We start from the raw sequence: 27,060 nt of genomic DNA, 5'->3' as shown, positions 1-27,060 counted from the left end.
GACCATGGAAAAGCAGCGGGACGGAAAGGGATTAGGCAGTTTGGCTTCAGCCAAACCCCGACCTTGTAATACAGCAGTTCTCAGTGACGGCCCGTCGGTGGTGAGGCCGCCGCCGCAGCCATTGCAGTCTTTGGACCGCCAGGGTCATAATGAAGCCCAATGTGTTGTCTATGTTTGATTAAGCTCCTAACGAATACAAGTGTTCTGTTCAAATCACTGTGAAACCTCTCCTAACCAAAACATGTTTTTAACAAGTAGTGGCAAAAAGCCTCTACATTCATAGGTGATTTGTGTGCAGTGTATTGTCGAGGGACATGAGAATTAATCCAAGAAGGAGCTAACAGGTGGATGAATGCGCACAAGGATAGGTAAATGAGTGCACAGATGATGTACAATTGAAGGCAGAGAAGGAATGGATGAAAGAGAGAATGGATGAAGCATCCGTTGAGCCACCCATCCATTTATTCTTACATTGATTCACTCTCCCATCCATAATAACACAAACAATCATCAGTCGACAATGGAGAGGCACTTTCAGTTATAAGCCAGATCCAATGACTTTGCCAATGTTTGTTACACTTTTATTCCATGTTGCAGGCCACAGTCTGTTTTTCAGGTCACAGCATCACCCGTCGGAAATGGCTTTATGCAAGTGACATGAATATAAAGAAGTCTTCCTTGTTCACTGAAAGAGACTTGGATCTGAATTGGACAAATACACAACTTCAAATCTGTATCAGCAGGTGGGGAAAAGTAGATCTGCTCATGGGGGGCATGCAAGGGATGGGAGACAAAAACTCTAACTGTCACTTAACCTACTGGCTCACCTTACAACGTTATGAAGTGCAAACATACAGGGGATCCTCAAGAAAGGGTACCCCACCTCTCACATACTTGACCACTACTCACATACACACCTGCCCAGCTGAGGCAGACTACCAAGGATTTATAGAGATATTAGGCAGTCTCGCTAATGAGGTAAAGTGTCTGTGACCACTAACTGTGGATGACGTATTAAAAACAGTGATTAACTGTCTAGTGGCCTCCTGTATTATAACTTCAGCTGGTCTTGGTGTTTATAGTCTATGGCTTGTAACATTTTAGTTCTTGTAGTGTCAATTAACTTTTTAGGTACAAGCTAAAAATCTCTGCATGCAAAGTGCTGTTACCTGAAAAGGCAGCACTGGTCGAAGGTGTGAAAACATGACATGGTTCCACATGGCTGTTAGACATTAGTCACATCATAGCCTAGTCATGTGGATGGGAATCACCCACGATGAAAGGAGTACCACTTTAAATCTACATTGATTGCCACAGTCTAGAACTCTTTTGGTGAGCATCTTCCAAAACATCTATGGCGCCTATAAGGTGACTCATTCTATGTGTCACCTGCACAGATAAAATGTCTTAGGTCAGCCAGGAGGAGAAACTGAAGAGCAGAATGCTCAACTGCTACAGTGTTAGGCACCTTTGACCCTACAGAAGATCTCTACTTTGCCTTTGTGATACGTGCATGATTTGATAATCTGCACAGAGCAATGGATGGTAGTGGGAATACGCTGATGGTTGGTGAAGAATATAGGTCTCATTACGACTGTGGCAGTCTTTTCTGCAGACTGCCACAGCTGCGGCCGCCGGAAGACCGCCAGTGCTGGTGGTCTTCTGACTACCGTATTATGACTGCGACTGGATATCCGCACCACCGCGGTCGGATATCTGACGGCATTTGTGACAGCGGCGTTCATGCGGTTCCAATGCCAGTCATAAGACATGCCAGAAAAAGACCGCCCACAAAATTACAACCAGTAATTCTGTGTGGCGGTGCGCTGCTGACGGTGGGAGCGCCGGGTCCCTTCCCCTCACAGAAGAGCACCTCATCGATCGAGGTAAGTGTCGTCCGAAAGGGGGGAGGGGGAGGGGTCTGTATGGGTGTGTGTGACCTTGTGTATGCGTGTCATGAATGTGGGAGGGGGAGCGCTTGTGCGTGCGTGTATGTGTGTAAATGTGGTGATGGTGATGCGTGTGTGTATGCATGTAGACGGCGGTGGGGGTGTGTGTGTGCATGGATGGGTGAGTAAGGGCTAAGGGCGGTGTGAGTGCGTGCAGGTGCATGTATGTTTTTATATGTATATGGCGTGTGTGAGCATTCAGCAAGGTACGATAGGGGTGTGGTGTGTGAAGATGAGTGAGGGTTGTGTATGTATGTATGTAGTTGAAGGGAGGGTGTGGGGGGATGGAGAGTGTATGCGTATGCGTGCGTGTGTGCTGTGTATGTATGCCTGACTATGGGGATGAATGTTATGAGTGCGTGTGAGAGTAAGTGGGTGTGTGTGTGTGTAATTGTGGGTGTGTGTGGGTGCATGCATGCGTGTGTGTGTGTGTGTGCGGAGGTGTTTGAGGAGGTGTCCCGCCGACAGGAACTCAAGTTCCTGTCAACGGGATACCTTTCTGCCAGACTTTTTGTGGCAGTGAGACTGCCAGGAAAATGCTGGCGGTGTCCCTAGTCGAAATAACCTTGGCAGTTATTCGACTCCCGCCGGGCTGGAGGTTAAAACCTCCAGCCCGGCGGGCCGCGGTAAAGCTGCGGGATGGGCAGGGACACAGCGGTTTGGCAGTAGCCAAACTGCTGCGGTTGTAATTGGCGGTCGGCACTGTCTGTCCCGCAGCGGTGAGACCGCCACTGCGGCCCTGGCGGTCCATGGACCACCAGGAAAATAATGAGGGACATAGTCTGCTGCATGTGTGGAGCTTATGATCTGGGTGATGTGAGAGTTTAGGTTGTTGGTGCACACATGCTTAGTTGCTCTGTGACAGTAAAGACCTCAGGTTTCTTACTGGCAAAGAGTTCTGGTGCACATTGATCTCAGATCTCTAGTGGGCACAGATGTTGGTAATACGATAACACAAGCACCGATTTCAGGCTGTTATGGCACATATATTTAGTGATTTGTTGGCAGTCAGCTTACTCCATGAACTCCCAACACTGTGTATAAGAAGCAAGTCGAGGGGTTGTGGTCATGCCCCAGACACTGCATGAACACATCTTTAGACATTAGCACACATCTTTAGACAGTGTGCGTAGGTTTTAAACCTTGGACCCTTAGCGGGTGGCATCCAACTTAGACACTGTTGAAATTGCTAAGGAATTTCACTGGTAGTGAAGAAAGGCTACAGACCAACGTCACCAAGAAGAAGAAAAACAGGAACTGATGTCAGCAGCTGCCATATATAATGGATGAACGGAGCTGCATGTTGCTACCTAGAGGCACTGGAGAGCTATTGCTCAGGGATAAATGTTTTCCCAATCCAATCTGACACCTTTATTCACAAAGTAAGAAATCTGAAAGAAGTATCCATAAGAACATCACCGCCCTTGACCAACTTGTTTTTAATTCATCAAAGTAGTTAGAAGTGGCATAAAGCAGGCACACCAAATAACATTTGACCATAAACAAATAAAAAACACAAGAAAGTAAAAACATTGCATTTATCAGGCAGCTCAAATATCCCCAACCAGGGTGTTGTGCAAATTGCGTTAATTGGATGGAGTGCAGAAAAATGATTTTTTAGAATAACTGCAGGCAAAGTGTGGTAAAGGGAGATATTTAACTAATCTGGGCCCATAGAAACAGAACGGCAGAATGGGTAAAACCATTTGATTCATCAGGATCCTAATTACGGGCTTTCTTTGTTAAGACCCCTCGTCTGAGCGCAGATAGCGGGTATTTATATGGGGGTGGATATTAAGGGATTAAAAACTATCTTGCCATAACATAATTATAATCCCCTCCCCTACTCCCTCTCCAAACATATTAATGATCAAATTGCAGGAAGCCAAATGTACTTGGTAAAAATATTGTTCTGTGGAGAGAGGGTAGCTTTGGTGATCAGTGGCCTTTCAGTTTCTTTTCCAATACATCAGAACGAGCTGTCACATACAGAGTACTCCACAATAAAAACACTTTATCAGGGCTGGAGAGGAGAAATACAAAAGAAGGATGAAGTGACTGCTGGAAATAGGAGATAAGATAAGAAGTGACAGAGTTCACACATTACTAGGTCTATTTTGAGCTGACAGATGCTGGCGGTTGACACAAAGTGAGGGCCATAGTCCAACAAAAACTGCAAGCGCCGGAACCTTTAAGAGACATATGTTTTGTATCAAGTAAAACCGCAATTATGTCCATTTCTTCGATTTTTCATCCGAAATCCTTAGACAAAGTAGTTGTTGATGTAGCACATCCAACTTTATAGAATTTTAAAGGCTTTTAGTTGGCTCATAGCTCAAATAACAGAGACACTCAAATAATTATCCACCCAAGACTATAGACATTAAAAAGTACCGAAGAACCAATAACAACTTGCTGTGAAGTGGCTTCAGATCACAAGCTAGGGCGGACAAAACAATGAAATGAATACATGCACTAACGTTTATCAGTTAAAAAGACAAAACACGCAAACTGTGAAAGTTAAGATAAAAACTCAAAAGTAAGCCAGTATATGAGTGGTCAATAACAGATGTCCTCAATTTGCCTCAAGAAATGATATAAATAAGTAACGCACTGCATCACAGCAGAAGACATGACTGCCATGATCTTAGATTAAAACAAGGGAATCAATTCCACGATTTCATTTTTTTTCCACTTTTGCTTTAGTGAGATGCTAGTTCCACCCAACAAACTACCAGCCACACAGTCCTATACGACTGTACATACAGATTTCACCTCAGAAAATAATTGTTTCATATGCACTTTCAGGCTTCAGATATTTCAGAACAAACCACCAAATCCTATAACTCAAAGGCAAAGTGGCACTGAAAAAGACTTTGTTGGGCAAAGACAAACAATTTACTTGTCATCGGTAACACTCTTTCTGGTGGGTACTCTATCTAACTGGAGATTCCTCACCATGTAAATATTCCTAAGAAGTCATACTTGATCCGAAAACTTTTCAGCAGTACAATTGGGCACCCGCAGGGCGGGTCTTGCAGCTCTGCGTTGATGTCACTCCACTCTGCAGAGCCGCACAAGCACCACCCATGCGCACTGTAAGTTGCTATCTAGGTTGTCCGTTCCCCCAGCAGAGCACATCAGCAGACTAGTTTGACTAGTGTGCAGATTTCTAGACTTGGAACCTTTTTAGATGGAAAAAATCCAGTTCACAGAATGAGGAGTTGGGAATGTCAGTGAGGAATCTGCGATTAGAGTATCCACCAGAAAGAGTGTTACCAAAGTCAAGTATCTTGTTCTTCTGAATGATACTTCTAACCGCAGAGTCCAGAGTTGTGAATAGATACCAAAGCAGTACCTCCAAGGCGGTGGGTCTGTGAACTGGCTCAGATAAAAAAAAAGTCCTGCAGGACAGAGTCGGCTTAATGCCTCTCTCAACAGACTTGGTTGCCCAGACAGTAGAGCTTCATGAACGTGTGAACTAATGCCCATGTAGCCATCTGGCAGATGTCCAGCACAGGCACTCTGCATGGCAACGCCATGGTAGCAGCATTGTCTCTGGTGGAATGAGCCAGCAAGCTAGTGAACAGCAGATTTTGAGGCAGAAAATGACCCAGCTGCAGATTTCCCTTTTCTGCATTGCCTTTTCCTTCTACACCACAGCGAATCCGACAAAAAGCTGATTGTTTACACAGTCTTCATTGGTACGATCAATGTAGAAATTTAGAGGTCTTTTGGGATCCAGCTAATGGAGTCTCTCCTCTTCTTGAGAAGGATGGGGCGAAGAATACTGTGAGGATGACCACTTTTGGCGGAACAGTAGCTTGCGTCCTGAGCACCAGCTTATCTGAAGAAAATGTTGTGCAGAGTCGGTTGACAGAGAAAGCTTGTAGCCCACTCACACGTCATGCTGATGTGATGGTGATAAGGAAAACCATCTTGAGAATGAGGAGCAGCAATGGACAGCTGTGTGGCGGCACAAAAGAAGGACACATCAGAAAAGTAAGGACTAAATCTGGGTCCCACTGGAGCATGATGAAAGGTGTATGTGGGAACAAATGTGGCAAACCTTTCAAAAGATGCATCACAAAAGGTGATTTAAATAAGTAAGTCAGATCCGTCAACCACAAAAAGCAGAAAGAGCAGGTAGATAACCCTTAACTGTGCCCAAAGCAAGTCTTTCTGGGCTAGGGACAACATAGAATGCAATACTTTGGCTTGTAGTGGGTTGATCTGCCTGGTACTACACCAAACCACAAACTTGCCCCAAGGACAGGTTATACTGATATCGTGGAGGGACGCCTGGATGCTAAGTAAACATCTAGAACTTCAAAAGGACGACCAAATGCAATCAAGTGCCACAGCTTAGTTTCTAAGCATGGAGATGAAGACTGTTCAGGCCTGGGTGCAACAACCTGCTCTGCTGCTGCAACAGAAGATCCTCCTAAAGTAGCAGTGAGATCAGAGGAACGATGCTCAATCCCACAGGTTCTGGGTACTGCAGTCTCCAGGATTACTTTAACCAAGTCATTTCTGATCTTCTTCAGAACTTGGGGCAAAGGTAGAAGAGGGGATGCATACACGAGTCCCGAGATCCACTGCTGGTCGAAAGATCCTCTGAGAGAGGCATCTTGGAAATTTCAGCTCTCAAAATTGCTGGCAATTCATGTTCTCAGCTTCCACAAACAGGAGCATCTGTGAAGGAGTCTGGTGTGACTTGAGCACGTTGGTAGTGAACACCACAGATGTTAGGAGGTTCACCACTGCATGGAGAGAGGTGACAAGTACCTAACAGCAAGTCACTGCAATCACCTCACCTCTTTCATGAAGACACAAGGAACACTGGTGAGACCAAAGGGGACCACTGAGAATGACACACAGATAACATTTGTGGGCATGCTAGGTGGGGACGTGAAGATAAGCGCAATACAGGTCCATCGCTACCATCTAGTCTCCGGGGTCGAAGGCAACGAAGACATAGGCCAGAGTTGGCATTTTAAATCTGTCATTTTGAACAAAGGCATTGAGAGGGAGTACGTCTAAAATAGGAAAAAAACTTCTGTCCTTTTTTTCGGCACCAGAAAGTAGCAGGAGTAAAAGCCAGTGACCGCTTCCAGTGGTAGGACCCGCTCTATGGCCCATTTGGCCAGAAAGGCCTGCACTCCCTGCTGCAACACAGACAAGCTGTCCTCCATCAGTCGTCTCAAGGATGGTGGAAAGCACAGCAGGGTAGAAATGGATGGAAGGGCGCAGCCCCAATGGACAATTTGTAGAACACACTTGTCTGTGCAATTGGTTACCACCCTAGAGAAAATGCAGAATCCTGCCTTCGCTATGGTAGCTGTGTGTCTTGAAGGGCATAATAAAGGGGTAGAGCACTGGGCTGCACGTTGTCCTTGATGTCCATGTGATCTGTACGATGAGCAGCATCTGCCACGAAATGGCTGTGAAGCTAGCTAGGCTTGGTGTGAAGGCTGGTATTACCTCTATTGAAAGCCACGGATAGGGGAAAAACTGTTGGTGAAACGGCCTTCCACGGGACATGCTGTGGTTTTCAAGGACCTTGAAAATCCTCAATACACTTTTTTGCCAAATCGGTCAGAGCTATTGAAGGGCATGTCAATAAGTGAAGACTAAGTATCCCCAGTGAAGTAGATCGATCACATTCAGGGGTGCTCTCTAAGTGCTACACTGGTGCTTCCTGCCGAGCCTAGGCAATCAGTAGTACTCAGTCCACAGTTTGCCACATTGCAACAATCCTGAATGGCCTGCGTGAGATGTCCAAAGATCCTTGGGTATGGCAGACAAAACCTGGGTCATTGAATCCCAAAGTGCTTAGGAGGAGTGGACTAGGAGACGGCTGGCGTTGACAGAGTGCACAGAAAGGCTGGTGAAGGAAAACACGCACTTGCCGAAGGTGTCAATGAACCTTGATTCCCCAGTCCGGCAGAACAGTCATTCGGGTTAATTCTACTGGTAGATGCTTGAACCACCAAACTTTCAGGGGTTGGGAATTGGAGCAGAAAAAAAGGGTCGCCTAGAGCAGGGTGATGAGCTGAACAATTTGCTAGTTTACCGGAGGCCCCAAGTATTGTAACCAGTAAGGCCTCATTAAATGACAGTAGAGGCTCTGTGTGTGTTTATCTGGTTGAAGGACCTCAGTCAGGACATTTGTCTTTAGCTCCATAGTTGGAAATTGGAGGTCAAGTACCTCAAGTGCCCTTTGCATCACCACTGTAAAAAACAAAAGAAGCACTTTCTTCATTAGCACAGCCAGAGGGAGAGACCAATCCGGAGAAGTGTCCAGACCACTAGCATCTTGTAATTCCTCAGACCAATTGTCACCTGTGTAGTGAGATATGAACTCATCCCCTTCATCACATTGATCGTTTCATGAGTGTGTCTCAAAAAGACTGTGGCGAGTCTGAGCTCTTTCCTTGAGGTAAGCAAAATGTGTGAGTCTGATGGGTTACCAGAAGGCTGCACTCCAGGTGGATCAGGGAGGGGCCTCAGTGGAGACCGTCCGAGAGTCAGAGAGCAATGTTGGTAGGGCCTCTTCCTCTGGACCCAACAGCATCAACATTGGCGTAAATACTCGGGGGACTCAGCATGAGTTCACAAAATTCATTTATCTGCTGTGATGTCGCCTATGGGCCCGGAAATTCAAGCTGCTCAGGACAGGGGTTGGAATTGGCTCTGAAGGATAATGAGTGCAGGAGTGAGAGCAAGAGGCACGTTGATGTCCTCGCACCTTCTCTGGAGCTGAAGAGTAATCAGAAGGGGCTCAGCCTCGCTTAGACTTCTTCACTTCTTTTTCAGACTTTCCCGATGACTTCTTCACTTCTTTTTCAGACTTTCCAAATGACTTTGAACGTGATGATGATTGCCTTGGGAATGAGTTAGGGAGAGGAAGAGGGCCTTACTTTCAACCTCAACCAGTCATGGCTTGGTATGTTTGGAGACGTAAAGCTTTGCCTCACAGTTATGTATGTCATTCGAGTTCATCTAGGCGTGTTTGCTATAGGCCTTTGAGTCATGGTTCGACCTCAAGTGACAAAGACATACCTGATGGGAATCTGTCACAGACATCTGTTTGCAACAGTCCCTTGAGTTTGAATCCTGTGGTCTTAGGAGGTGACATTTTCCTTTCACACAGGTATATTACATTTTTCTGATTTTTCTGAGAGAAATGTGTCTAGTAAAAGACAGAAGAAAGCTTTGGATCCAGGTCTGGTGGCATGGAAAAAAAGGAAGTGACATTGAGCATGGGTGGTGCTTATTTGTGGCTTCACGTGTTACTTGTGGAGTACTGAGGAGCCACATAACACCACCTGTCAGAGGAAAGGGATACTGCTGAAACAATGCCTGATCCAGTCTGATACCTGGGGAATAGTCACAGGGTAAGGAACCTTCTGTTAGAAGTATCCATCAGAAAGGCAGGTCTCAAAATTGTTCAAAAATCACATATGCATTCTGAAATGTTTGACACTCATGAGTTTGGTGAGGTTGACAAGCTTTCAAAGAACAAGAGCCAGGAAGACAAAGGCCACACACTTGAAATATTCGATCTGCAGGCATGTTTAATCTGCTCTGTTACAGCCTGAGAAAGAAGTTAAAGCTGAACAGACATGCGCTCTAGTAAATGCCCTTTTGAAAATGTTTGTAGGCCTACAGAAGAGGTAAGATTTGGTTTTGGAAAGTGGAATGAAAGCTGACTTTATTCGTCCACTGAACATGAGGGTGGTATAAAGTTGGCACATCTGAAGAAGCAGGAGGAGCACTTTAATCTCAAAAGAACTATGTGGACTGGTGTGTTAACGTGTGAAAACTTGATCAATTAAGTTATAGAGTAGGACAAAAAACAATGGAACATTTATTAATGTGCAATAAATTCTAGAGCTTTAATTTCTTGTGGAGTGCACGATGACCGGAGTAGGTAAGAAAAGAAGTATCCAAACTGAAACCGAAGTCACTCTTCCCTGCTTCTTAACGCAGCTGTCTGAAAACTCATAATCAAACAGAGCAGATAAACCCAGTGTTTAAGGTGGGATAGTGCACACTCAACAAAGTTCGAATGGTTTGGAGTTGGGTCCCAGGCAGCCCCAAATATTCCATCTAGGGATATCTTTACTTTCATCTTTGGCATCCTGAGAAAGAAGTTAAAGCTGAAACCTCTGGGCACCATCCTTCCCAATAAGTGTGAAAAGTGGGCTGCTGCTAGGCATACCAAAGTGGTGGAATTCAGCTTTACAAAGTAGAATGGAATCTTAATTTGCATCTTATTTATCCACTGAATCTAACTGATGTATTCGTACAGCATCTGAAGAAGTAGAAACAGCAGTTTAATACTGGGAAAAGTATATGAAATACGCGTTAATGACATAAAATATGCAAAATGAAGTCTGGAAGGCTGGAAAACAAGTGAAATAATTTCATGTGTAGATGCTTTAGAGCTTTAACTTCTTTTGGTATGTGTGATGACTGGAGTAGGTGAGAAAGGAAAATCCACATTGAAAGTGAAGTAACTCAACCCTGCTTCATAACACAGCCGTATGAAATCTAAAAATCAAACAGAATACAGCAGCATGGGGTTTAAGGGTGAGAAATCATCTACTCTACAAAATGGGTATGCTTTGGAAAAGGGTGTGCGGCAGCTCCAAAATCTATCAGTTAAAGTCATCTATATGTTATTATTACACCCTGACTCTTGTGTGCCATCTACTGTAATAAGGAGGGTGTTCGCTCATTACCATTTACCTCTGCACCCACTCCCTATTATGAATGCAGGTGCAGAGGCAAATAGCCACAAACAGGAGGTGGTGTACAGCCACTCTGGAGGGCAACCCCTGCAGGAGAGAAAAGGGGACCCTGAAGATGCCCCAGAGAGCTAGCTATAGGTTAGTGCAGGCATTTATTACACACACCTGCTTCTCTGAAGTGCAGGTGGGTGGCGCCTGCACAGAGAGAGACAGGCTGGCTGCCTTTCACTAATGCAGTACCGCCAGGACACTGTACATTTCACCTGCCCTGGGGGCAGGGCATTATTTGTAATATTCCACACTATTCCTTCTTGTGTCTAGCGCACCTGTTTAATGGTGTGCTATGGTGCAAACAGAGACAGTGCACCCGTTACATAGTTCGGGCCCAGGAGGCCTTAGTTTGTGTTTCCCCATGGAGCAAAACGGCCTAATAGTCTTAAAGCCTGCCATAGTGGACTATACCAGTCCTCAAAGACCACTTATTATAGGCCCTTACTTCTGGGTTGGATACATAACATTCGAGTGAGTATTTAATGAGCACTGTACCTCTCTGCAGCGGACTCTAAAGCTTTTTTAACATTAGCACATACACATGACAAACAAAACATTTTTTTCTTTTTTTGAACGAGCAAATGCAGTTCTAAAACTAACCTTTTTGGGCCTTTCTAAAGTTAGTAACACTTAACTTAAGTCATTGGTTAAGTCCTACTTGAAAAGTACCCAAGTACTTTCAAAGCAAAAAAAGAAGGGAAAAACTAAGAAATGTATTCAGACAACTTCAAATATCAGCAGTATTAGAGCCTGTTACAAAACCTCAAGGCTCTAACTAAAAAAAAAAAAATAACAGTATTTGGGAATGAGAACGTCATGGATGTAGAAACAGCTCCGATCTATGCAGTAGAAAAATATTGCCCAGGCTGAGTACCAGAGGGATCATTCAGCTGCAGAAGAGGTGGAAACTTCTACTGCAGATGTCTTGCAAAAGAAAAAGTAGAGGAGGATAATGATTTGCACTGTTTTGCGACATACTGCAACAAATGCCACCAAGTCACCAGTTTAGGTGAGAAAAACTTGTATTTGAGAAAGCACTGAAAAGACTTGAAGGGGCATCACAAAGATTTGTAGAAAAAAAAAATTAAACATAACGTTCAAACACACAAAGGTTGTAAGAAAACCAGTAGTTCTAGACTGTAATGAAAAAAAAGGGTAAAGAAAGCCAAACCAAAAGAAAATGTGTGAAATTTCACAGCGCTGAAGGAGTGGGTATATAGGTGGTGAATTAAGTTCATCATACAACTACCATAAAAATTCCCTGCATGAATATCAATGGTACATTTAACATGTTATTAGTGATGTAATATCTGAGTTCAAAAGCAGTACATGACAGGGCGCAAGTTATACTCAGTTCACTACAGTGTTTTTTCATCTTTTAAATGTTAGCTCTTATATTTTTTCAACACCTACCTATAACAACACTTCAACCCTCCTGTTTTTTCAGCCAATTTCTAGGGTTTTTCGAACATATTCAAAGCTGAAGATGTGTGCAATGTGGGGCTGGGTCAGAGAGATCCGGCCTCCGGCAAGATCCTGGCCCAACAACTTGCTGGTGCCCCCACTGCCAGCCAGGATTTGCACCCAATTCCCCGCAGGCAACCAACCCCTCGCTGGTGCACACCCTCTGGTCAGGCCCTGTGCCCATCCTCTGCAGGCACCCCTGCTAGTGCCTAAGCCCTGGTCAGGCCCTGGGCACACAGCCTGCGAGTGTCCAATGCCCCCAATGTAAGATAGTTGGTTATTAGCTGGGAAAAATGTGAGTCTTTCTCAGAAAAGTTCACAACCTTCTGTTTACTGGGAACCAAGTACCCCATTGTTGCACTTATTCTCCAGGGTAGTGAGGCAGAGATGTTCAAGATCTACTTGGGGGATTAAGTGTGGGCAAGTACCCCAATCAGCAGGTATGCAATGAGTAACACCTAATAAATCATTGGCCAGCCAGTGATTGTACTTCCAAAAAGGGAAGAGCACTTTTTTAAGCATCACACTACGTAAAACTACACGATGGGGGCTGCCAGGAGAGTGGCATTTAGGAACTTGTTGTGGTGCCCCTATCCACTCTGGGCACCACAAGAGGAACATGTGGTGCCCAGAGAGTGGCAAGAGGAACATGCACATTTTAAAACAACTTATAGAGTGCATTAATGAATACTACTAATTAATTTACAAGTATGTACAAGCAGGCAGGTTAAAATATCCATGGTGACACCATCCTAACCGCCAACACTCATATTGAGCCCTGAACCCTAAGACCACGATAACCCTCACAATATATTGGGGGTAGTTATCAAACCGCAGACCTACTGCTTTTTTTCAGGGTGGCACCACGTTAAAAAAAGTGGAAACATGCCATAATAAACCAATGCAACACCATTAAGGGAGCGAGGGGGTGATACCACCTCACAATGGGCCATTAGGTTTCGCCTGCACAACGTTTGTGCTGTGCTTGCAAGGTCTTACTTACAAAAAAAAAAAATATTTAAAGGGACTTCGAACCCACCTGTACTTCGCCCCTTACTTAAATGAACTTGCCGTTTGTTCATTCAAACGTTGCTCCAATGTCGCTTGAATTTACCTGCTTTTTATTGACTAGCAGATCACGTCCTACTCTTCTGTTCTGCTTTTGCTGTTGCATGGAGCATGGCCGAAGTACATCTTCCCGTTGTTGGCGATTGGTTATTTGTTAGTATTTGCACGTGAAAAAATAAACTGAACACAAGTCAATTCGCGAAAAGATAAACTGAACACAAGTCAATTCGCGTTGAAATGTGTGTAAACTTGTCGGCCTTCTTGCAATGGAGTATTGAGTGCAGATGTGAAGCAAGCAGTGAGTGGGCTCATTATGTTATGTTTTTCATTACTTAATAATTACATTTCTGATGAATAACAGTTGCAAATATTAAACTTATTTGTGTGTTCGTTTCTTAAATTACCACCCAGTCATTTTAAAGAAAAGTAATTTGTATAATTGGGTGACGTTTTATTTTGAATTGCTATTCTATCAGTGACTTATTAACAGGCAGTCACAAGTGCAGTTATCTTGCAGGCACTAGGGTCATGATTTAAATGGTGCAGCAGGTGCAGGGGAACCAGGGCCAAAAGTTGTCACAACTCCTCTAAACACCAGATACTGCTATATTTTACTACTAAACAGGCAGTCACAAGTGCATTTACCTTGCAGGCACTAGTGCCATGATTTAAAGGGTGTAGCAGGTGCAGTGGCACCGGGGTCACCAGGGCCACTGGGTATCAAAACCCCTCTAAACAGATTATTGCTAAATGTTACTACTAAACAGGCTGTCACAGTGCAGTTATCTAGCAGGCACTAGGGTCACGATTGCAGGTGCAGTGGCGCGAGGAACAAAAGCTCTAGGCACCCCACTAAACACTTATTATTGCTCCATTTTAGAACTAAACCTGCTGTCACAAATGCAGTTACCTTGCAGGCACCAGGGTCATGATTTTAATGGTGCAGCAGGTGCAGTGGCGCAAGTCTAAAAGTTGTCAGAACTCCTCTAAACACCAGCTACTGCAATATTTTACTATTAAACAGGCAGTCACAAGTGCAGTTATCTTGCAGGCACAAGGGTCATGGTTTGAATGGTGCAGCAGGTGCAGTAGCACAGGCCTAAAAGTTGTCAGAACTCCTCTAAACACCAAATTTTGCTATGTTTTACTACTCAACAGGCAGTCACACATGCAGTTATCTTGCACGCATTAGGGTCATGGTTCTAATGGTGCAACAGGTGCAGTGGCACCGGTGCCACAAGGTGTCAGAACCCTTCTACACACATATTATTACTAAATTTTACTACTATACAGGCAGTCACAAGTGAAGTTACCTTGCAGGCACTACCGTCATGACCTGAATGGTGCAGCAGGTGCAGAGACACCGGGGCCAAAAGCTCTAGGAACCCCTGTAAACACCAAACATTGCTATATTTCACTACTAAACAGGCAGTCACAAGTGGAGTTACCATGCAGGCAATAGGGTCATGATTTGATTGGTGCAGCAGGTGCAGTGGCACTGGAGCCAAAAGTTGCCATAACTCCTATAAGCAGCAAATATTGCTATATTTTACTACTAAACAGACAATCACAGGCGCAGTTATCTTGCAGGCACTAGGGTCATGATTTGAATGGTGCAGCGGGTGCAGTGGACCAGTGCCAAAAGGTCTCAGAACCTCAAAAAATACAGATTATTCCTAGATTTTACTACTGAACAGGCAGTCAGAAGTGCCGTTATCTTGCGGGCATTAGGGTCTTAATTTGAATGGTGCAGTACGTTCAGTGGCACAATGCCCAAAAATTTCTAGGAACCCCTCCAAACACAAACTACTAAACTTTACTTCTTAACAGGCAGTCACAAGTGCACTTATCTTGCAAGCATTAAGGTCATGATCTGAATGGTGCAGATGCACCGGGGCCAAAAGTTGTTATAGTTCCTCTAAGCACCAAATATTGCTATATTCTACTACTAAACAGGCAGTCACAAAAGTGGTTACCTTGCAGTTAAAAGAGGCATGGCTGGAATGATGCAGCAGGTGCAGTGGCACTTTACTAACTACACATTGCTAAACTCTAATTCAATGCTTATTAAATATTAAATAGGGTACAAATTACAAGTTTGGAAACGTGGGATATTAATTCAACATACATCACAACATAAACTACTATTAACAGTTAACCAAATTTAAAACAAACATTGGTATAACCTTTTTCTAACAGTTATACTCCAGTTAGTAAGATAGAAGGCAAAAGAAAAAAACAAAGGTGAAACCTTTTGCCTTTGCCAATGCTTGTTTTTAACTTGGGGCTGTTTGATAACATTTTAATGATTTTTAACAAGACATATATTTGTATTTTCTAGTTACCAGATTTATAAAGTGCATGGCTACCATACCATGCATAGCAGTGCTATAAACAGCCGGAACCTGAGAAGCTCAGAAATACTGTCAACAGTTAAAAAAAAAAAAAGAGATATGTTTTAAGCCTTTCCCTAAATGTTAGTTTATCTGAGGCCATCCTCAGGGCGAGGGGAATCTCGTTCCAGAGTTTCGAAGCCAGGATTGAGAAAGAACTACCCCCCACCGGCTTTTCTGTATTCTCGGAGTAGCTACCCAATAGGACTTGGTAGAAAGAAGAAGTCTTCTAGGGGTGTAGTGTTGCAATATCTGTCCTAAATATTTGTGCTCTTATTGTTATAAATTATATGCACTATGCATAAGGCCTAAAATTGAATGCACATTATTATCGGTAGCAAATGCAGCTTAGTTAGGGATGTTGAAGCCGACTGATGTTTATTCAGTACCAGTTGTGGAATTCTAGTGAATACACTGCTGTTCACTGACCTGAAGCTGGTAGAAATTTTCTAAATCTTGCTAACCGTCCTCAGTGTACCAAAACATACAGAAGCTAGTTTCTTTGCTTGTATCTGAAAGGAGAGTTTATCATCCAGCCAGAAACCCAGACTTTTTAACCACTGACTTAGGCTGGGGTTGTGAACCAAGAAATTGGGCCAGTAGAGCAGAGACCAAAGATTAAAATTGTTTCCAATCATCATCACTTCAGACTTGACTCCATTGAGTTTCAGGCAGCAAGAGTCCATGCATTTGGCAACTGTGGTGACACAAGATTTTAAGCGGCCCTGTTGGTTGGAGGAGGATTCTTGGGTCAGCGAAAAAATGATCTAGGTATCATCTGCATATGATACCAAAGAGTCCAAACGACTTCACAAGGTCAGCCAACGCTCAAACGAACACAGTAAACCTCAGGCTCAGGAAGGAGCCTTATGGCACACCTCACACAAGTGATAGAGCTTGAGAGTTGAATGGTTTATCCCATACTTCAAAACTTCGGTCCCGAAAAAATAAAAAAATAGAAAAAGAGGTCAGCCACCTCCAGGAATGATGTATTATTGCTGAGTCAGCCGATCGCTCTAGGTGAATTATGTAAGATACTGTGTAGTCTGTTGTGCTGAGGTTCAACAGGAGCTAAGCTAAAGAATCATTCTAATTAAGTTTCCATTTAAGCTCTTCTACTACCACCAGAAGTGCTGTCTCGGGGCTATGTACGGGCCTGAATCCAGTTTGCGAGGCATGGAAGATACCATTTGTTTCCGAGGACTCTGCTTATAATTTCCAGGATTGAAGGGTTCAAGGTGGGTTTCTTCAATAATGGTTTCACTAGTGCATGCTTCCAGAATTTTGGAACCTGATCGCTCTACAGTGAGTAGTTGACAATCTCCCTTATCAACAGAAAAACAGTACTCACTGCCCTTAGAAAGATAAAAGGGGGGGGGGGGCAGGATCCAGGGGGATTCAGACTTCGTCATTTAAGTAAGCAGATCTCCATCCTGTATGTCTAAGAAGACAGAGCGTAGGTTTAATAGTTAGGCCTTGAGTGTCAGATAACGTCCCCATGAACTGGATTCCTGACCTTGAAAAGATGCACAGATGGTAGAAATTAAAAGGAAAAAAAACTAGATAATTTCCTTGTGCTTCAGACGTTGCTATCCCCTAATTAAGGTCTAACAGGTTCATCATAGGTTTTACTATATAAAACTCCTCCTTAGCCAAGTTAGCCGCGCTATCAATTTATGTGCAAAATAATCAGCCTAAGTATGTCTTATCCAATAATGATACCTTCTGATAGCTAATCTGTAGACCTTTTCTGATCTTTGATCATGAGATTTCCTTAAATTCTTTCTAGTCTTTTACAGTTTTCCTTTAATTCTCTTAACTGGAAGTTAAACTAAAGGGCTGGTCTCCGTTTTATATTTCCTGCTGTTTTTTTAAAAGAAATTAGCTGGTTTAGAGCTGAGGTAATTCAGCCCTCAAAGAATGATCCATATTTACACTATTGCCCTTCAGTTTAGGCACGGTGTTTGTGAGAACTTTCTCAAACTCTCCCTATTCAACTTGGAGCAGAGTCTGTGGACCCTGTGCACTTCCTTGCCTTTAACATAAGGGGCCGAGTCCGCAAGTGAGATAGGGACCACCAGGTGATCAGACCAGATCATTGGAAAAGGTTGATTAAAGACCAGAGTTTGTAAATTTGAGAATACTGGAACTAGGATGTGCCTTCTTTATGTGTAGGGTGTTTTACCAACTGTGTCAGCTGCAAGCACTCTAGGTCTTGTAGTAAATTGGATCTGAATGTTTGTATCTCAGAGAAGAGTACATTTATATATTTTTTTTTTTAGGGCTTGTAATCATCTTTGGTAGTTTTTCTAGAAATTGTGCTAGGGACCTGGAGGCCGATAAATCAAGGCACTGAAAAGTGTAAAAGAAACAGAATACTCAATTGAAAATAATGAGCTTTGACAGGTCAGGTACTTCCCAGGGTGATATGTAAATTTGAACAAAGACAATAACGATCCCATCTCCTTTTTTTCCTTCTTGAACAATTCTGAGAACGTTAAATCCTGGGGGAACCACATCGGGCATAGAACCCTCTTGCAACCCTCTTGTAAAATACATCAGGTTGCCGTCCCTCCATAGATGTAAAACATTTAGCTTAAGTTGCGCCAGAGAACAAGAAACAAGAAAAGACTGTAGCTTGCATTAGTATTATATTCTGTAATGGCCTTTGCACCTGTAAAGCACATGGGTACATAAGAACAGACTTTACACATCAAAGGTTATTCTATTTGGTATACCTAGTGGTGGCAACACTGATACAGGTTGAGCTCTCTCAGGCGCACTGCAGAATAACTAGAGTTTCAGGCCCTATCCGGATGCGGGCAGGTGCAGACAGGCTTGACTTTGGCATGACTTTGGCGTGTCCGCTGAATATCCACACCCTGGGACTCATTAAATAGTATGTCCAGTACAAAAGAGTAGAGCACCAACTAAGATGGTGACTGTAGATATTTCTGTAATGATGGCCAAGAAACCACACTAAAACTGTACATACATTAAAAAGGGCTCAAATAGATAACTTAAAAAGTGCAACAAAATAGTTAGGGAAAACTGAAGAATGGAATTTTAAGAAAATGGCTCTTCATAGCAGACTGATCAAATTCAAGGGTCAGTTTGCCTCCCCAACTTTTAGAATTTGTTTATTTAAACAGCTGCTCAGGAGATTTAGTCCCCAAACTAGGAAACCACAGGCAGTTTTATTGCGCACCCGTGTTCATTAAATAGTATGGCGGGTAAAAGAGACTAAAGCGCCAACCAAGATGACAGCTATAGATGTCCCTGTATTGGCGGCTGAGCACCACACCAAAACTGTACACAGAGTAAAAAGGGCTCAAATAGACTTGTTAAAAACACCACTTAAAATTTCTCATACAACCGACGCTGCAAGTGTAGCCTTAGGACCCACCAACAGGGGTTCCCACACCACACCCCAGAGCCTCTGAGCAAAGTCCCAAACTCTAGGTGTGCTTTAAACCATAAGAAAACTATTCCAGGGCCAATAATTGAAGCCCCTGGGGCACGCATGAGGACTTTAATAAAAAAAGACACTTAAGTGGAGCTCCTGTGGGAACTGCCACACTCCTCGCAAACCCACAAACATTTAGGAACAAGCTTGTTGTGCTGCTGTCTTCTCAGGGGCATCATGCACAGAATAAACAAATTATGAATAGGCTTATGGGATGCTCCAGGCCTCAGCTGATCCCATACCTGTGGTGGGCCTTTGATGCAGCAGCAGCAGGGAAAGTGCTTATTTTATTTATCTTTCTTTAATAATGGGAGTCCCACTCCTAGTCCCACCCAGGACACCCACACCATATGCTTTTAATTTGGGGTTCTGATAGAATGGAATACGTGGGGGAAGAGCAGAAGGTGGAGGGGGAGAACCCAAAGCCCCTCCCTGCCCACAACATATACACCCAGCTCCCACCATGCAGGATCAAACCACTCTTCCCTCCTGGGTAGAAGAATAAAGGCCAGGCAATTTCACCTACGGATGAGGAAAAGGCGAGCCCCGCAGATCTACTTGCCGGTCTTTGGGGAGATGGGGGCCCCAGGGGACCAGATATTGTAAGCGTGCGGCAGCACATTTGCTCCAAGTGAGATAGGGGCCTCTGGTAGGTAAAGACTCGTGGGGTGGGGGGGGGAGGTCTCCAACCACAAACCCTTACAGTGGCTATAATTATTTGAAACCTCTATGTGCTTTCTCCCGAGGGCTTGGCCACCCCCGCGGGTTCAAGTTGCTTCTGGAAGTGGAGCACTACTCGCACTATAGTCAAAAATTTGGCCAGAGTATTAATGCTAGTTGTCTTCGTCTGCCACGCAATGCCGAGATTGCTAATTCCACTCTGGATCATTGGCTCACCTCTGCCTTGGATGCCTTTATCCCAGCCAGGTGGGTCACTGTGAAAAAGAGACCTGATGCCCCCTGGTTAACGGAGAAAATGAATTGCAAGGCATTAGAGCACTCTTGAAGAAGATCTTGTAGAACAGCTATTAAATACTACTATAAATCAATCTTGAAATTTAAAGCAAAATACTACACTAGAAAAACAAACTGCAGCAGTAACCTGGCTAAAGAAATCTTCAGCTTGGTTAACAGCCTCATGAAGCCTCGGTTCCCAGCCGATCAGACCGTAGCCTCCAGTAGATTGAGGACATATATTCACACTTTTCCCCGGCCTGTCTGGCGGTCAGGATGGAGACTAGGACGCCGGCAGCAGAAATGATTTTGATGGCTGCGACTCAGGTCGCTGACATGGCCTCGATAGCCCTGCTCAGCTCGTTTCCTCCTTTAGGTCTGCCTACCTTCTGCACTCTCTGTAGCCAAGTGAAAACTGAATCTCCAGTCGATCCTAGTAAACCAGATAACTTTATTAAATTTCAGGAACAACTGTTCCCTTACACTCTTGAACTGGTCAATCTTTCTTTGTCCACCGCATCTGTACCAGGTCATTGGAAGCACACTAACATAATTTGGTTGTTTAAGAAACTATCTTTATATGCTTCTAAGCCTAAAAACGTTTGCCCTATTTCTCTCTTACCCTTTCTTGAAAAGGTTATAGAGTGGTTTATTAACAGAATCCTAACCAGCTTTTTAGAGGATAATTTAATCTTGGATACCTCTCAAAACGGTTTTAGACCTATGCACAGCATGGAATCTGCACTCCTGACAGTATCTGAGCAGCTCCGCAGTGCCTTGGATGAAGGAAGATCATCAGCCTTAATTCTACTAGATCTTAGTGCTGCGTTTGATACAGTGTCTCAACTCCTACTCGCTTGGTCGGAGAACATTGGCATTAGAGGTGCTGCACTCTCTTGGTTTTCCTCCTTTCTTTCTGAGCATTCTTTCCAGGTTATTTTTCCTCTGTACAGCTCTCAATCCCATGTGCTCCAGTATGGTGTCCCTCAAGGTTCGTCATTAAACCCCATCCTGTTTAATATATATACATTCCGCCTTTAGCTCAGGGGGTGAAATTTGTTTGGATCAATCTGATATCATATACAGATGATGCGCCGCTTGTGCTTTCCATATTAAACAATCCTTCGGAAGGCAGGGCCAAATTTCACAAAGGTATACTTGTGGCGGCTGAATGGATGACAAACTACTGTATTCGCAGTAATGTTAATATGACAGAGATTCTTTTCCTAGCCAAATTCTCTCTTTCTAAGGACGACCAGTGGTGGCCCTCGTCTCTTGGGCCGCTACCCAAACCCACTCAGAATAATTTCCTCTTTAGGAAGTCCCTCAAGTCTTGGCTGTTTCCCGTTTAGTCTCCCCCTCCTGGGTCGTAGGCTCAGCAGCATGATGTTTTGGGCCAGGGCTGGGAAGCCACTTTGTTGGGGTAGCTGCTCGCTTTACGAATCTGTTAACATAACATAACTATTCCTTGCCAGTCTCCTGGAGCAGTTTTAGAAGCTTTTAGTATCCTTTTGTTCCCGATGGCCCGCTGTAGCTGGCAAGAGGTCTTACTTCAGGCCTCCTGTCTTTGCCCTGTGGTTCAGGGTGTGCCCACAGTGCCTCCTTAAATGACCTTTCATTTTTAATTTCCAGGAGTCCGGTAAGGTCTGGCTCTACATATCCTCCAAGTTGTGGACAGACAATTAGGATCCGACCAGCTACTTCATATGGGACAACTAAGCATATATGGACAACACTAGTGCAGAGACTTCTAACTTCTTAACACCAATTAACCCCTTCATGGTCACACAGAGCATCTTTTTAAACACCAATTTCTCAAAAATGACAGAACGGATTTAGACCAAATCGCAAAAATCATACTTTGAGTAAAGTTCTAACTTTGTCAAATATTGTTTAACTCTGCTCAGTCAATTTTTCTGCAATGGATAGCAAAGTTTCCTATAGAAATTAAAAAGGAAAATCACACTTTTAGGACCCGGCTTGAAGGATTAGTGTGAGACTTTCCATACAGGAGCTAAATTGGACAAACTTTTTACTTTTTTTTAAGGTTGCTTCCAGATTAGTCAAATGTTGCCTAAATTATTAAAGAAACAAAAAACCTGACCTGATGATAACAACATAGTGGCAATTACTCATTACAACTGTTGGTGTGTGTATGAAATTTACGTACATATGTGTATAACAGGAAACGTATATGTAGAGAAAATTATCATAAATTGTTTTACAAAGTTGTACTTGTTTTTGATTTTTTTAAGAACTCTAGCATTTACACCTCAATTCAAACTTCTGTAGTGCCCACATTGTTTGCATCATTTGCATTGTTTGCATCATTGGATTTCAGAAGCATTTCATGTTGTGTATACACAAACAACATGAAATTCTTCTGAAGATGCATAAGATGTTATTGTTATATTTTGGTTCTCATAGCATTTTCACAAATGTTCGTATCATGCAAAGGAAAAAACAGGCAAGACGAAAGCAGTTTTATGTTGTGGAGTACATTATGATCTGTTTCATCAAACCTCACACTTTTGTACTATATAATGTTACTATATTTGTCTTTTTGTGATCTTCATGCAAGCCCACTTAACATGCTGATGTAATCTGGAAAAAGATGCAAATAATGTGGACAATACCTAAGTTTGAATAGATGTGTAAAAGCTAGAATACTTCAAAAACAATTCAAAAGCAAGTACAGCTTTGCAAAACAATTTATCATAATTGTCCCTACGTATGAATTTCCTTTTGCTTGCATATCCTGTTTAAAACAACAAAGCCTATAATTCTGTACAATATACAGCTGTAATCTAGGGCTAGATTATGCATTGTCAACCTTAAATATATGTTTACCGGCAAAACGTCCTTCATTTTCACCTTTCTGGAAATCATCTAAATATTTTGACAGACAGACAGGTGTTACTACTGTGACCACGACGGCAGGTGTGTGGAGAAATCTACAATAGTAAATCCCATTCAATGAGTAAGATTAGAGGAAGGAGGGACAAAGTATGGTTTACCTTGTAACTATATTAGCATCAACATATATATGCACCTTTGTGAGCATTCACAAATTGAAATATGACCCCCTCCCAGCATGGACACTGTCATACATTTACTCCAACCAAGAGCAATTGGAAAGGATCACCCCGAGATACAGTTAGGGGTATGGAAAGAGAAATCTGATGTGTATATCTGACTGCCCTTGTTCAGAATGTGGAATTCCGTACAGGGGAAAAAGTCCGCCTAAAAGGTGGCACAACTAGTGAAATATTAAGTTTGTAATAGTGCTCCTGGCATGGCCTTTCAAGTGTACTATTAACAGCTGTTTAATTAATTACAAAAAAGTTCCAAAGCACAATTAGGTGGAGTCATAGAACTCCCCCACTACTTTGTGTTAAAGTAGTGGTATTAGAAAAGTGTGAGTCAAGCCTATTCACATCATTATTGCCCCAGTGATGCAACTAACAACCTCATGAAAAATGCAACTTTGACCCTTGAACAAGCAATAGTTTTACATACTTGGAAAGCTGTTTCTCAGCATCAGCACACAGTTCCAACAGCCCCATCAACACAGCGGATACATCCATATAAGGCTCCCATACTGTAAATCCGCGTCCAATCAGATCAATAGCAGTCCTGCGGATTGTGCTGTGCGCAGGCAGCTTGGCACTTGGAGGCTGCAGCAGAAGAAATGTCAACGCCTTACCTGTAATAGAAGCATATTCAATTATTGTCACTACACAAAAACACACTTGGTTTGAGACAGTATGTGCCCAAGTTTGTTTGCTTTTATTGTAGTGTTTTAAAATACAAATGCAACGTTAGTAAAAATTAAAGATGGAGTTAAAGAAGTAGACTTTGTATCTTTGGTAACTAGAGTTTTGGAAAGGGATTCAATTGCACACACTAGTATGTAGTACACCAAAAGCCAGAAACTTCAAAACCTCATGATAATATTTGCAGATTTTTTGTTTACCTGTACCCTAGAGAAAATGGCTGTAGTGTAAGGGAAATAAACGCTAAACTAGAGTTAGAGAAAAGATAATGGGTGGGTAAACTGCTCTAAAATTAAAACACAATTTTAAGTCAGGAAAAAACCTACAAATCAAAACAAGTCAGTGGAGGGAGGGGATTAGAATGTTGTTCTATTGAAATGGGTAAAAAATAAACTGATGATGTGGGAATCGTTTATTTTTATGTGGGATCGTCAACAATCAGATCCAGAAAATGAATGCATTTGCTCGTGAAACAGGAGTAGTCTAGCCCTGCTTAACATCTAAAGCACCAAAGAAACACAAAGCTACCAAAGGAGATAAGTTATGACACAAAGAAAAAACATTAAGGAGCTAAAACAAGAAAACCTTAACGCACCTTATAAAGAAAACCTTATTCCATTAGCAACAATAGAAACAATTGGCCTTTACCATCAAGAACAAACAAAAGATGCTGTAGATATCGGGGTCCATTATGAGGCTCTATAGAGTAAAGGAACGTGAACTTAGGATAAAATGTAAATATTTAATTGAGACACTGAGTTACATTTGCATTTTTTGTTATATAGTCTTATATTCACTCAAATGTGGTACAAAAGATACATTTAAGCTGCAGTGGTAAGATCTTTCTTTAAAAGTTATGTCCAGGCACGCCAAGATGCCAGTTGCCCGATTCCTGGGTTCCACTCGGCCTCTGTCGTTTCGCTGCTCAACGACCCCTACAGCAGTGGGCCCGGTGGGCCGGAGTACTGAGAAGCCTTGACGTGAGGTGACGGAGCTGGGCGAACCCTGCTGCCTCTAGCTGCAGTTAAGACCCCGATATTTAAGATGGCAGCGTGCCACACTGGCTGACAATTATTGTGCAAGGCCCGAGGCCTCGGTGGTGGAAGATGTCGGACCCCTCGGATTAGGGGTGCAGCAGCAGGCGGAGGCTCAGCACCACTGCATCGCCACAGAGTAGCAAAGTCGAAGTTACATTATTTATTGAATGGAAAATGTAATTTCTCTCCCTCTTGCCTCTGAAATAACGCTTTAATAGGAGGCTTAAAAATTAGAAGAATTGGTAGTGCCAGAGTGGTGGTAGGGGTAGAGCTCTAGAACATACTACAGCAAAGAGCTTCTGGAGAGATGTTCGCCCCTAAAAGGGTTCATACCCGCTGCTAGAATCAAACAGTAGTTTAGTTTAGTTTAGTTTTTTGGATTTATAGAGCGCATAGTTACCCAGGGGCATCCCAGCGCTAACAGCAGCAGAAGTTACGTACAGGAGGAAAGGAGTGAGTTAGTCACAAAAAGAATGGTTTTAAGTTTTTTCCTGAAGAGTTGCTCTGAGGATTCATGGCGGAGCTCCAAAGGAAGAGCATTCCAGAGACGGGCGGCCTTACTAGAGAAGGAGTTACTACCCCAGGCTCTCTTGGACCGGAAAATATGAACATTCCGGAGAGAGGAAGACCGTAGGCTCCTAGATGGAGTATATAGGAAAATCCGTTTTCTTAAGAAAATTTAACCCCTACCATGTAGGGCCCTGTGAACAATGCAAAGCGATTTGAAGTCAATCCGCTCCTTAATAGGGAGCCAGTGGAGAGTCGAGATAGCCGGTTTAGTAGAAGAATATTTTGGTAATTGAATAAGAAGCCTGGCTGCTGCATTTTGCACTCTCTGCAGCTTCTTTATGACATAAAGCGGGGAGCTAAGAAACAGAGAATTCCTGTAGTCAAGCCGGAAAAGAATTAAAGTTTGAATAACAATTCTTCTGGCCATGAGAGGAAGAAGAATAAGAATCTTCCTGAAAGCTCGTAGGAGACCAAAACAAGTGGAGGAGACTTTGTTGTCTTGAAAATCCATGGTAAGCCGAGGATCGAGCCACACGCCAAGACTCTTAACGTGTTTTGGGAGGGGGAAGGTTGTTAAAAGTATCTGAAAATGATGAGAGAGGAGAGGCAGGGGGACCATTGCCTAGGACCATAACTTCCGACTTCCCGTTGTTAAATTTAAGTTTGGATTTAATCATCCAATCACTGATATCCCTCATACAGCAAGAGAGGTTATCAACGGATGAATCTCCAAAACTGGAGAGGGACACCACTAATTGAGTGTCGTCTGCATAAGTGACCAATGAGAGGTTGTGGGGAGCAATCACTTTAGCTAACGGGGACAGATAAACATTAAAAAGAGTGGGAGTGAGAGAGGAGCCCTGGGGGACTCCACAGGTCAATGGGAGAATATTAGAGAAAAAAGTGCAGTCCAGAACTTGAAAGGATCTACCTTTGAGAAAAGAGGAGAGCCAGGATAGAAAAGATTCCCTTACCCATATTTCTGAGAGTCTGCAGCAAAGAAGATTGTGATTGACCGTGTCGAAGGCTGCACTCAGATCAAGTAAAATAATAGCCACATGAGTCCCTTGATCCAAAAGCTGACGAGCTGACTCAGTTACAGAGAGAAGGGCTGACTCGGTGCTATGCAAGGCTCTAAAGCCCATTTGGGTGGGATGTAGGAGCTCATGGCTCTCGAGATAGCAGTTTAGTTGAGAATTGACATGCTTCTCCAGGATCTTGGCGGCGATAGGGAGGAGGGCAATGGGTCTATAGTTTTCTGGTAGAGTAGGGTCAAGTTTGGGTTTCTTCAGAAGAGGCTTAATAACAGCATGTTTAAAAGACTGAGGGAGGGAACCAGAAGATAGAGAATAATTCAAAATTTTAGTAAGCGGAGGGACAATAATATCCGATACCCGTAAAAGAACAGAGGGAGGGGCAGGGTCTAAGGGAGAGCCAGATTTAATTTTGGACAGAAAATCGGCAGTTATCACATCAGTAAGAGGGGTAAAAGTAGTTAATGAGACTCCTTCAGAGAGAGGATCCAGGGCCTGGAAAATTGGGGGCAGTTTCGATGGGGTGGGGAACCCAGAGTATATACTGGTGATTTTATCCTGAAAATATGATGGCAGTAGATTACTGTGGGTGACAGAAG

At 43.2% G+C, this 27,060-nt stretch overlaps 1 protein-coding gene across 4 annotated transcripts in view; it reads right to left on the bottom strand.

The window, feature by feature from the left end:
• The window catches only part of WDR7 (WD repeat domain 7), a 972,184-nt gene that overhangs the window by 319,906 nt on the left and 625,218 nt on the right, over positions 1-27,060 (bottom strand). For all 4 annotated transcript variants that reach the window (XM_069219934.1, XM_069219942.1, XM_069219953.1 and 1 more), the window contains one exon: positions 23,624-23,810. In XM_069219934.1, coding sequence (XP_069076035.1) covers positions 23,624-23,810 — 187 coding nt within the window. The remainder of the gene's footprint in view (positions 1-23,623; positions 23,811-27,060) is intronic.

This window comes from Pleurodeles waltl, chromosome 1_1 (genome assembly GCF_031143425.1).
Source record: "Pleurodeles waltl isolate 20211129_DDA chromosome 1_1, aPleWal1.hap1.20221129, whole genome shotgun sequence".
Taxonomy (NCBI): Eukaryota; Metazoa; Chordata; class Amphibia; order Caudata; family Salamandridae; genus Pleurodeles; species Pleurodeles waltl.
This window is presented reverse-complemented; position numbering and strand designations above follow the sequence as displayed.